This window comes from Heliangelus exortis, chromosome 16, assembly GCF_036169615.1.
Source record: "Heliangelus exortis chromosome 16, bHelExo1.hap1, whole genome shotgun sequence".
In the NCBI taxonomy this organism is placed as follows: Eukaryota; Metazoa; Chordata; class Aves; order Apodiformes; family Trochilidae; genus Heliangelus; species Heliangelus exortis.
In genome coordinates, this window is record NC_092437.1 from 2,121,177 (window position 1) to 2,132,884 (window position 11,708).

Sequence of the window (11,708 nt, forward strand, 5' to 3'; positions counted from 1 at the left end):
TCACAAACAGAATTAATTCTCCACCCAAATTAAAATCTGACTGGAAGACCTCACGCTCTATGAACACTTCTCCAATGGCACCCAAATTCAGAGGAAGTGAAAGCAAATGTTTGCTCTAAGTCCCAAACAAGAAATTTTGTCCCACCTGGCCTCATTAATTCTGTTTCCTACATTTTCCTCAGCTCAAGCCAGCAGTGAGCAGCCCAGCTCGCTGGGTGCCAGCAGGTGATAGAGGTAAGAGCAGGGGAAAGGCAACCACCGTGTCACCACAGCCAACACCTGGAGCTTTGTGTTTTCAGGTCTGAACCAGAACACTGCCAACAGCTTTTCAAAACACCTCTGCACCAGCTCTGGTTTGCAAATCCCTTTTCAGCTCAGGAAACAGCACCATTAAGACAAGTTCAAGGGAAGGCCTCAAACACACTTATGCCAAGGTAAGAAATCACACCAAAATGCTAAGAAATAATTCTTAGTCAGTTTTAATCAAAACCTGATCAGCTCCTCTCAGTGCTGAAGTTGTGTCCCCAGCACACCAGAGCACTTGGTCTATGTTTAGCTCTTCCACCCACACTGGACCAGTCAGGAGCTGATGAGTCTTCAGCAGCACTCTGAGCAGCAGCACGTCACAGGCCAGGCCATCAGGTCCCCAAATCAAGTGACTTCAGCTCTAGCACAGCAGCAGGTTTCATGCTCTGTTATAAACAGAGAGCTGAAGGGGGGTTAGGTTCACATTAGTGCTCAGCTAAACATCAGCAAGAAAAGGTCAGACCTGCAATATGCTGGCATCACTTAGCACAGCTCAAACCTAACATCACTTAACACAGCTTGATACAGACTGAAAGCCTAAGAAATAGACACTTCAACCCAATAAATACTTAGATGTACAAAGACCAGGCAGCTCTTTTAGATGTACACAGCCCTGAAATACCTTCCTCCAGCACCAAAAACTCTTCTGCAGGAGAGAAATTCAGCCTACCAGCAAGAGACAGCAATCAGATTAGGAATTTTTATTTAGTTCGGGTACACAATGTTTGTATACAATATCAAAACCTGGTTTAGCCTTTTGAGAACCAGAGGTTGAGCTGAAGTGAGGCCATGGAGAAGGGGTGGCACCACCCCTGTGCCCTGCCTCAGCCACCTGCCTCAGGTGGGGGGAAACTACCCAAGAGGACAATAATGGAGCCAAGTGTAGGAACTGAGACTGAGCAGTCACATAAAAACAACTGTTCCCTCTCTACCAAAGGAGTGGGGAGGGACAGGATCTCCCTTCCTGCCATCGTGGGGATGGATATCAGCACCGGAACCTGTCTGAGAAGTTGGGAGATCTTGGCATGGTCAGGGGCTGGTCACTGGGCTTCACCTCTACGCTGCGGTATTTGCGTATTGGGTTCGCCTTGTGAACCTGTAAGGAAAAAAAACAAGGACAAAATGAAGCAAAACGGTTGCAGTTATGGTGAAACTGAAACCTGTAGCTCAGCCACGGGTGGGATGAAGGCAGGAGTCTGTCCACCAGACTGCCACGCTGCCTGGGCACTGCTGTGAGCCAGCAGGGACACACAGGGGTTGTGGGTGTTGCACCAAGATGATCCCACCCCAACAGCTACAGGTGTAGAGCTCAGAGAAGTTGGGTACCTCAGCAGAACTGCCTTTTCTTGAAGATTTAAGGCCAGTGGTAAAGTTTATAAAGTTATTGAGAAATCAGTTTGCAACAGGGAAACCTGAAGCCTTAACACAGCAGCATTGCTCATTTAATGCACCCACACATCCCCTGGGTTACTGTTCAGCCTCTGTCCACAAGCAGCTCACTCACCAGTTCTTGCCTTAGTTTGGCAACTTCTTCCTTTTCACGCTCTTCTTTCTCCTGTCTGGCCACCTCCTGGAGCTTCTCCTTCCTGGCTTCTGAATCTGCCAAGCGTTTTTCAAACTCTTGCCTCTCTTTAGCTCTTTTTTCTGTTGCCAGCTCAAAGCTTTCAGGAACTATGGAACCAGAAAGGCTCTCTAAGTTTAGAAATAGAGGAGATAACATTGGTGCAAAGACAGTCAGGTAAAGCAGAGCAGTCCTAGTGTGCAGGGGAAGGCTCCCTCTGGAGCACCTTGCAGGGGAGGCAGTGGGTACCTCCAGACTCCAGGGACTGGGAAACCTCAGGCCCAGAGGTGAGGCAGCCAGGGGTGTTCTCACAGCAGGGAGCAAGCACACAGTTGTTAGTACAGGCAAGGTTTTAGCTGGTTCTACACCAAGTTTAGCCAACCCCATGCTGCAGATGCCTCCCATCTCATTAGGAGGGTGACAGGTGGCACTGGCTGCTGCCTGCAGGGAGCTCTGGGCACACTGAGGAACACACATCAATCACCCAGCAATTGCAGCAGAGCTGGGAATGCAGCTGCCATGGCAGAGCAGAGCTGGGGCAGCCCAGGGGAACCCCCTGCTCCCTGGGGACACGAGCTGTTAGGGAATTAGTTCATTAAGTGCAGGGCACTATTGGCTGTGCTGAGAGAGAAGAGGCAACAGCCAGTCTAAACACCATTTAATTGCATCAGTTCTGAGCCATCAGCCATGCTCTGGTATCAAGTAACTCCACCTGATAGCAGCTTATTTTCCTTCTTAGGCACAAAAGGCTCCTGGTACACCACTGTGTTGGGACGAGCTTTAAAACATGCTGCCTCTTTCTGCCTCTTCAAGTCTTCTTTAAGCTGCAAGACAAGAGCACCAGGTGTAAGGAAGAGACCATCTCCCCTCCCCCAGACATTCCCAACACTGGAAAAGCCAGTTTGACCCAAATCAAAACATTTGCATAAAAAATTATGCTAAAGCCAAGAAGTTGTGTCACTTGTCACCTGCCAGTTACTTTTGCCAAAACAGCCTGAAGAAAATTTCAGGTGTTCCCTGCAGATTTCCCATGAGAAAAGCAGATTATTATTTATATGGCAATAAATCCCCAGAGATGGGCAAAGGGACCCAGCTGCACACAGCTGAGGCTTTACATGCATGTGGTAAAACCCATCACTTGCTATAAAAGGAGGGGGGAAAAAAAACCCAAACCAAAATATTGTACCAGTCCTTACCCCATAGTACAGGTTTTACACCAAGAACAGAAAAATCCTTTGCTCAGACTCAGATCCTGAGCAGAACACTCTCTGAAGTCACAACTCCACTGCCACTCTGCTCACACCTGGTAACTTTTCCACCCTACCTGCTGTTTCCAGCTCTGCATCTTGGCAGCTCCCCGCTCATCAACCTGCAGGTTGAAGGGTTCAGGCTGGGTTGGGGTTTTCACCTTTTTTTCTGGCAGGTTGATGTGGTCAAAGTAAGGCAGAGGCAACGCTTTGAACTTGGGCACCTGAAAGAAACAACCCGAGATATTTCTTGCCCCTTTCTCAAAGGCACAAATCTTCATCAGTTCAACAGCTAAGAGCAAGTGGCAAATCCTGCCACTCCTTTTTAACTTCAGGAGTGGAATTTCTAGGGACTTTTTGTCCTTACCTCTTCCTTCTGCAATTCTTCTATTTTCTTCTCTTTTTGTATTTGTCTCTCTCTGTCACGGGCATCGAAAGAGAAGGGGCAAACCTCCACGTGCCTCTGCTCTGGCATCTTGGGTTTGAAGGGCACTCCATAATGTGGCATGGGGTTAGCTTTGATCACAGGGACCACCTCCTTTTCCTGAAGGGAGATTACTGTTAGGATCTGACACAGCACCAGATTTTTGTACAAAGACAAAACTGCCACCCAGAGCCATGAGTTCCTTTAACAAGGATCACAACAGCCTCAAGCAAACACTCTGGACACTGCAAAAAAAAAAAAAAAAAAAGTCCCAAAAGTACCAATTTACAAGCATCCTGAACCACAGGAGTATTCTTCCTCTTTCCAAACCACTATCAGTTCTAGCACTCAGCCACAATAGACCTTAACATCCTCCTCACAAGAGGGAAAGGAGGAAGGACAGAATACATTCTGAATCCTGCTCCTGGGATCCAGGGACTGCAGGAGAGGGAAGGTCACATGCAGTATCTGCTCAGCCCTTTCACAACTCTCACCTTTTCTTCATCTCTGCCAGGCATTCGGGTTCTGCTTTTCAGGGTGAAGGCTGGGGACCTGGGGACTGTAACAGGAAGAGCTTTCTTCTCTGGAACACCCTGTTCAGAAAAGCCAGAGTTACCCCAGCACCAGTGTCAAAAAAACACCACAGACAAACAGCCCAGCACAGTACAGACTGTTACAGTTCTCACCTAATCACAGGCAGCACTTACTGAAGATTATGTAATGCAACACTGCTACAAATTTTTGTAAACTATTTACAACCTCAGTCCTAATTCCCAGTGCTGGGTATCACTGAGCTTCTTACCACAACATCTTCCAGGATTTTTGTTGGACATGGCCTGGAATGGAATTCAAAGTGCTCTTCCTCCTGCTGCTTCTTACTCTCTCTCTCCTGAATCCTCTTTTCTATTTCCAACTCAAAGCCAATAGGTTGAGTGAGTTCCTTCACAGCAGGTTTCTTGGGGAGGAGGGGTCCTCCCTCAAAGATTTTGTGATTGAGTTCTCGTGCTTTGAATTTGTACCTACACAGGAAAGACAGAGAGAGTCAGCACATCCTGGCAGGATGCAGCTTCTAACAAATGGCTCCTCTCACAGGCAGCTAATGAAAGCAGCTGTGCCACACAGACATCCATGGTGTGCAGCTCCAGCTGGCAACTCCTCCTTTGCTTTTGAAACAACAAAGTGTTATGGCAAAATGTATGGACTGCCTCCTTGGAAGTCCAAACCAGCCTACAGGAGGGTCTGGAAGTGTAGACAGGCTGCACAGCTGAGCTGGGTTTGCTTTACCTATCAGAAGCTGCACTCAACCCTAGCTCAGCTGTCCTAAGACACTTTATGCAAAAGGAATTTGCTGCTCTTCACATCCCTACAACCAGACCCATGGGGTCATGCACAGGCTAAAAGAATATCCATGGGTTTTATGCTATTTGTAATCCAACACAAAAAAGCTATTCCTGAGAAGTGAAGTTTTGGCATCTGAAAGATATTTCCAGGGTGCTACAATACTTTCTTGGAGAACCAGAGTAAACCTTGACTTACTGCTGAAGTTTCTCTATTTCCTCTGCTTCCAGCTCTGCTGCAGTTTTGCAGGTGACAGGTCTGAAACGTTGCCTTGTCAGCAGCATGGGGGTCTTGGGCTGTGTCAGCCGAGCCTTCGCCACCTTCCCTGCAACTGAGCCTAAAATTCAAGTCACAGAGAGCAGCAGTGAGTGGCAAGGCTGGCAGGGGACACACTGTGTGCTGTCTCAGAGCCCAGTGGCAGCACGGGCCCTGCAGGGGACAGGCCTGCTCACCTTCCTCAGACTTCCTGCTCCTCAGATGGTAACGAGGAGGTGTCCGTTTCTGAAAGGCTTCCACCTGCTCAGCAAGGGACACGTATTCTGAGGGGGTCTCCTCCAGTTTTCTTTTGTTTCCCTGGGACAGATTGAAAGGTCTGGGGACAGTGGGTCCCTTTGGCATTCGTCCCTGGAGACAGAGAAGAAAAGACATCGTGGCTGGGTGACACAGGATGCTTCAGTGACTTGTCCTTCCTTCTGGAAGAGGGAGTAACAACACGAGCCACAGGTCTGACCTGTCTGAGACATGGAAAGGTGAAGCATGGAGTGTGATGACCAGAGGACCTGACACTAAAGGTGACCCTTTAAGAGCCCTGAGGCAATGCAGAGAGGCAGTGAGCTGCCAGCTGTGTTTGCACAACCCCTGCGGGTTCCCAGCAGCACGTGTTGCACAAGTAGAAAGAAGGTGATGTCAAGAATCCACCAGCTGGCTGTGGGCAGCCCTCTGGTTCTCACCGGGGAGGGAGGATGCTTTCTCAGTGCTGCTGCAAAATCCAGCTCCTTGTACTCATTCCCAGGCTGGCTTTCCACATGTTTAATTCTGTTCTCCGTGCAGAAGTGGAAGTCAACTGGCTTTGTGACTTGACCAGCAGCTCTCTTCACAGGTTGTCCTAAAGAAAAGAACATGTAAGGTCTGGAAAACTTTTGGAGTTAAGATGAGGAGAGGATTAGGAGTGAAAAAAATCATTTTGTTTCTAATAATGCAAATAGTTTTTAGAGAACTCAGCTATAACCTTTCAAAATTTAAAAACCAACCAAACCTGTTTCCAAGCAGTTCAGGGGCTGAGCTACACGAGAAGCCACCTCCTACTTAATGTTTGGTTTTTAAAGGTCTCTGAACAGCTCTGTGCAGCACTCTCCAGCTGAGCCCAGTCCAGCTGCCATTCCAGTGCCTCCCAAGCCCACCTGCTCCTGCAATTGCTGCTTTCAGGGACTCTTCATTCTTCTTCCTCATCTCCATAACCTCCCGCTGCAGCTGCTGCATCTTTTCCAGCTCCTGTTCCTCTGTGCTCTTCAGCTTCCCAGAAGGATTGGTCCTCCTGCAGGAGCACAGGAAAGACTCAGAGATGTCTTCCTGCTTCACTGGGGTTTAACATGATGTCAGTGCAAGGAACTTGCTCATCTCTGACACCTTTGCAGAAGAACCCTCATTATAAAAGCAATCTCTTCAGAAAAGATCTGTTCTCACTTTGTTTGCTCAGAACAGCTTGCAGCTGACTGCTAACTCTGCACCCCCTTTGCTGTTTGCATACTTCAGCCATCAGCAAGGACAACTTTTTCCTCAAAAGCCAAAGCTTCCCCTCACACAGGCTCAGTTGATGAAGCACATTCCATGCCCGTATTGTTGCCCTGACCTGCTGTTTACTGAACATGACACCATCACATGCTAAGGCAAAGCTGCAAACACTGCAGCCAGGGCTGTCCCCTAAATCATCTGTGATTAGCAGAGACAAGTCACAAGGAAGAGACATACTTCAGCATTGCTGGTGTGGAGGGCATGGTCAGCTTGCTCTTCCCTCTCCCTGGGGAGCAGTTGGCATTCTGCAGGGGCTCTCTCTTGGTGGTTACCTCTGTCACCTTCTCCCTGCTGCCAGAACTAAGGAAACAACTTGTTAGGGCAAAGCACTGCACTTAACCAAGCTCTAAACGCCAGGTCACCCTCAGTGGTCACCACTGTGCACGAGGCCCCGTCACCTGGTGAGCTGTGAGGTGCTGCAGGGTGGCCTTACCTCAGCCCTGGCCCGGGCAGAGACCTCCTGCTTTTCCCTGGCACTGAATGGCTGCAGGGGGGAAGAGGAGTTACTGACATTTTGGAATCTGTCTGGAGGTAGGGGTGCTGTGGTTCATCTAGGTACAGCAGCATCTGTGAGACCACACTTCCATCTCCTGACCTCAAGCTCATCCCCAGATGATATTTTGGTGGTTAAGCAAACTGGAGACTTACTGGAGGCTTACACTGCCTGCTGCCCCCCCCGTGGCCAAGTTAAACCAAATCCAAAGCCAGATTAAGGAACTCAAACTTATTTCATTCACATCTCCACCTCCAATACAGCATTTCCTTCAGGCCTTGTAGCCATTTCTTCTTGTTTATGAAACCAGTATCAGGAATCAGGTTTCAGTAACCTCTCCTGACCTTCCCGGGACAACCCTCCCAGCCAAGTGGAAATCCTTTCCAAAGTAACAAATCCTTTGCCCCTCCCCGGCCCCAAACAGGAAGGCTTTGATGACTTACATTCTCATTTTTTTCAGGGGTGGAACCTCTTCTTTATTAACCAAGGCATCAGCATTTCTCTCCACTTTGACTCTAGCTGGCTGCTTGTGCTGCTGAGGTTTTCTCTGCTTTGCAGCCTGTCTTCTGCCCGCTCTGGAGCAGAACAAAAAATGGACATTAGTTTTCTGAGAAGACATACAACCTACTTAACACTTTTTATGTTAGTGCATCATGTAACTCCAACATATCTGCCATGCAAATTGTCTTTAACACAACTATCCAAACGCAGCATGAATTATGTAAGTTTAACAATCCACTAAATTAACATTCTTTGGTATATAGGAGCTCTCAGAGCCTCTTGCATTCATATCACCAACGTGTTCTGCCCAACTCTGGCAGATATAAACAAAGAAACTTTATATGCCACTTCAGTTTCAGATATCCTCCCATTCCAGAAGCTCCTAGTGCTACCAAGTCTCATTTAAGAAGTATGTGAGACACTGCATTACATTTCCATCCCTAGAGATTGTCCCTCCAGCTCAGCAAGCTGCTCAGCTGTGCCAGCCCACCACCTCTGTGCTGCAGAACTTCAGACCCCAGAGCAGGACTGCAGACTCTGAGAGCAGACTGCTGGGTTGGGCTGTCACCAAGCTTTGTGCAAACTGAGTACAAGTTTTTCACCTTTGAGAGGCATCTCCAGGAGCAGCAGCTCTCCAGCTCATCAGGGATCCAACAATATTGGGAGGAACCCCAGTGGCCTGCACACACTCTGCTTCACCCTCCTCTTCACCGTGGCTTTCAGCTGAGAACAGAGAGATGTCAGCTCATGAAACACAGGCAGACACAGAGGGATGTTCTGTCAGACAACAGGGTACAAAGATGGTCCCTCAAAAGCCAGGCAGAGGCCTTTTCATTTCACCACTGAAGAGGAGGTAGAATTTATGTCTCTCCCCCCCATACCATGCCAGCTTACTCATTGTTACTTCTTGTGATGTGACAGAAGTCAGGATAATGTCAGGCTTGAAAAAAGCAGGGCTGTTCTGTGAGACCTTCCCCAGGTTCTCTGCAGGAGGGACATTCTCCAGGTTGGCTTTCTGGTCTGTGAGGAGAGAGAGAGACTGTTACTACCCATGGTATGCCAGGAACTTTTAACATTACCTCAGAATCTCATTGTGATACCAACACAGGAACCTCTCAGGTTACAGAGCAGAACCAAAGGGTAAATCCAAAATCCAAACAAACCCCAGGAGTGATGCAGTTACCAACACCACTGAAGCACTGCCACAAACATCCCACTGAGCCCTCACCCAGAGAGAAAACAACTCCAGGAGCTGGAAGCTACTCACCAAACCAGGAATCTGCATTGTGCACATCATCCTCACTCAGAGTGGCAAAGTTGATGCAAGGGTTTGGGACATCGAAGGAATAACGAGATTCGGGGTGGGACATCTTCACCTGCTCTGTCCCCACCAGTCCCCCACCTGCACAGCTCCTCTCCTGTGTGCAACAGCCACGGGTCACCTGCTGCACCAAACCCCACCTCCAGCCACCCAAACCCTGCCCCACCCCTCTCCCCATGCAGGGAGGGGACAACCTCTGGGACATTTACCTGCTAACAGCTCCCAGGAGCTGGACAGAACCCCCAGGAGCAATGGGGGGGTTTTACTCCACTCTTAATTGGCAAAGCTAAAGAGGTTTTCCCACCATTGGCATTTGCACATTGAAAAGTAAAAAGATCAAGTTTTGAAGGTTTTCCTCATACCTGTAGGTGCTAGAATTTTATTTTATTAAAGGAAGCACAAGGCATTTCCTTCCCTCCCTCTCACCACACCACCAGAGGAAGCTGACACGAGTGCAGCCTCTCTCCTGAAGGGCTCCAAGCAGAACTCCTGGCACACACACGTGTGCTTGTGCAGAGCACAGTGATTCCCAGAGCACGGGGAGAGTTCTGCAGGGTTTCATTACTGGGCAAAGAGCAGTCTGAAGGGCAGGGTAGGGTCCTCGCCACGTTCCACAGCACTAGCCCCGTGCTGGCCAGGCTGTAAACAAACCAAGCCCTGTGACCCTGTCGGGAACAGTCCCTGCAGTTAATTAGTGGAGCACTGACAGCAGAAGGAGTCCCCCATGTCAGCAGGTGATATTAAACTCGACACAACAGGAACAAAGCCAGCAACAAAGTTTTAAACCCCTGAATTGTAACAAAACCTTTTGGCAAAGGTGTTCTCTGCTGGGGTGGTGCAGCACACAGCTGCGGGGCCAAGCGCAGGAGGAGGATATGAAACACCCCCTGGGAAATCACCTGAACTTGGCTTTTGAGACCAACTGGCTCTGAAGCAGCAGGTTCTTAATTCACAAAGTCTCAGACCTGAACCATCTGCCTAGGCAGACCACACATGGTCCAACCCATCCAGTCTGCTGGGTAAATAAGAACATTTTCAAGAGAAAAATCAAAGCAGCATTTTGGAGGGGGAGGACGAGGGGGGTGGTCAGGTCACGGCTGGAATCGAATGCTTTCCTACTGCCCTTCATCAAGATAGAGTTTCTGTCAACACCATCCACTTTTTTAAAAATCAAATGCGTCATCTGCATTCTCCCCCCCTCCTCACCCACCCACTGCAGCTCTGGGGTGGCATCGTGTTTCACAGCTACTCCTGGGCACTGCACTTGCCAGCATTGCCCTGAGTGAGGTCCCCACAGTGCCAGCACCCTCACTGCTCACCCCCATCTCCCCCTCCTCCATCCCAGACAGAAGCAAATAGCCAAGAGAAGAAAGGGAGGGTGTCGGTCCCACAGTGGGGAGGTCCCTGACCTCCAGGGGGTCCATTTCAGCTCAGAGGCATCTCAGGGTTGGGGATGTCGGGGTGATGGATCCCCGATACCCCACTGCCTGCTCCCTCCAACCCCCCACTCTGGGGTTTGATGGCAGAACCACGATTTCCCTCCTTAAAGCCAGGAGACACAATTCTCTCTCTGTCTCCACTGCAGGATCCTTGCACCAGGAGTGAGGAGCAGGAGTTTCTCCTCATTAACGGGACGATTCCCAATTAGCAGGCAGCGGGAGCCTTCCCCAGCCTCCAGGCACTGTCACCCCGCATACCTCCAGCGGGATTTAAGGTCTCACCCTGCTCTCCCGACATCCATCACCTCCCGTGTCGACACCGGGGGCTGCAGCGAGCCAGCCGGGGAAGCCTCATCCCGGAGGATGATCCCGGCAGGATCGGCTTTCACCCGGCAAGGCGGGAGGAGGAGCCTCTCCTCTGGCTTCCAACCCCCAAATTCCTCCCCTAAGGAAAGCCAAAAGCCGCCGTTTTGTTTCCAGTCTGCTCCACTCAGCACAGCCCCGGGGTTCTGCCCAGCCCCAGCCGGGAGGGGAGCAGAGGAGTTTCTCTGGACCCCCCGGCAGGTTCCAGCAGGGCCCGGTTTACACGAGTGAGCTTAGGAAAAGGATTAAGCTAAATTGGAACAAGCATTCCTATCCCAGAATAAGGCTGATCCGACAGCAAGTGCAGTGAGTATTTTGGAATAACTTCACACCTCGCTCTAATCCAAATTAGCTTTAAAATACCGACAGGATTCCAGCACATCAGTGCTCGGGGGCTTTTTCCTCAGGGGAGTTGCTGATTTGTAGCCAGAAACGTTAAAAACTGGAGAGGAGAAACTCGGCCCTGGCCTGGCAGCATCACGTGAGATGGCATCAGGTACAACCTGAGAGCACTTCCTCAGTAATACAGAACCAAAAATCCTTTCATCTTTAGAGCAGCCCAGCCCAGCCCAGCCTGGCAATCATCAGGCCAGGCAGTAACAGCACCCAGCACCTGGGCAAAGCACCCTCGGGGCTGAATGAGCCTTGGGGGGAGGAAAGGAGGTCCCAGGATGAGAAATAGAGAGAGGATGGAGGAGATTGGGTTTGGGGGAGCAGCAAGGGATGGACAGAAGGTGGGTGCAGAGATCTGCAGTGTCAGCAGAGGAGCCCCAGCTCAGCCTGGGCACCGCCTTGTCCTGCACTGCAGCTCCAGTTCTCACCCCAAACCCTACGAGGTCTGGGCAGGGGGAAACAGCTCCAGGTGTACAAACAAAATTCTGAGCTCTATCAGCAGCTCAAGGCGAAGCCCCCCCAGAGGGACCC

At 49.9% G+C, this 11,708-nt stretch overlaps 1 protein-coding gene across 5 annotated transcripts; it reads right to left on the minus strand.

The window, feature by feature from the left end:
* Positions 1–992: 992 nt before the first annotated feature.
* Positions 993–9,037, minus strand: TPX2 (TPX2 microtubule nucleation factor). 5 transcript variants are annotated; one of them, XM_071760056.1, is made up of 17 exons: positions 8,929–9,037; positions 8,556–8,681; positions 8,264–8,384; positions 7,604–7,735; positions 7,101–7,151; positions 6,845–6,967; positions 6,277–6,410; positions 5,827–5,981; positions 5,329–5,500; positions 5,075–5,213; positions 4,341–4,557; positions 4,033–4,131; positions 3,482–3,658; positions 3,192–3,338; positions 2,580–2,691; positions 1,811–1,977; positions 993–1,402 (listed from the first exon to the last, which is right to left on the minus strand). In XM_071760056.1, exons 1-17 carry the CDS (start codon positions 9,029–9,031, stop codon positions 1,292–1,294), a joined length of 2,286 nt encoding a protein of 761 aa, XP_071616157.1. In that variant the 5' UTR covers positions 9,032–9,037; the 3' UTR covers positions 993–1,291. The 5 variants fall into 5 exon arrangements, with proteins under 5 accessions (XP_071616157.1, XP_071616156.1, XP_071616159.1 ...); XM_071760055.1 differs by having other exon boundaries at positions 1,811–1,998; XM_071760058.1 differs by lacking the exon at positions 7,101–7,151.
* Positions 9,038–11,708: the final 2,671 nt, after the last annotated feature.

Coding starts and splice junctions, on each gene's coding strand:
- TPX2 (XM_071760055.1), bottom strand. CDS start 9,031: ATGTCCCACCCCGAATCTCGTTATTCCTTCGATGTCCCAAACCCTTGC. Junction 6,411..6,844: donor TCCACACCAGCAATGCTGAA/GTATGTCTCTTC, acceptor GTGCTCCTGCAG/GAGGACCAATCCTTCTGGGA. Junction 3,339..3,481: donor AAGAATTGCAGAAGGAAGAG/GTAAGGACAAAA, acceptor TGTTTCTTTCAG/GTGCCCAAGTTCAAAGCGTT.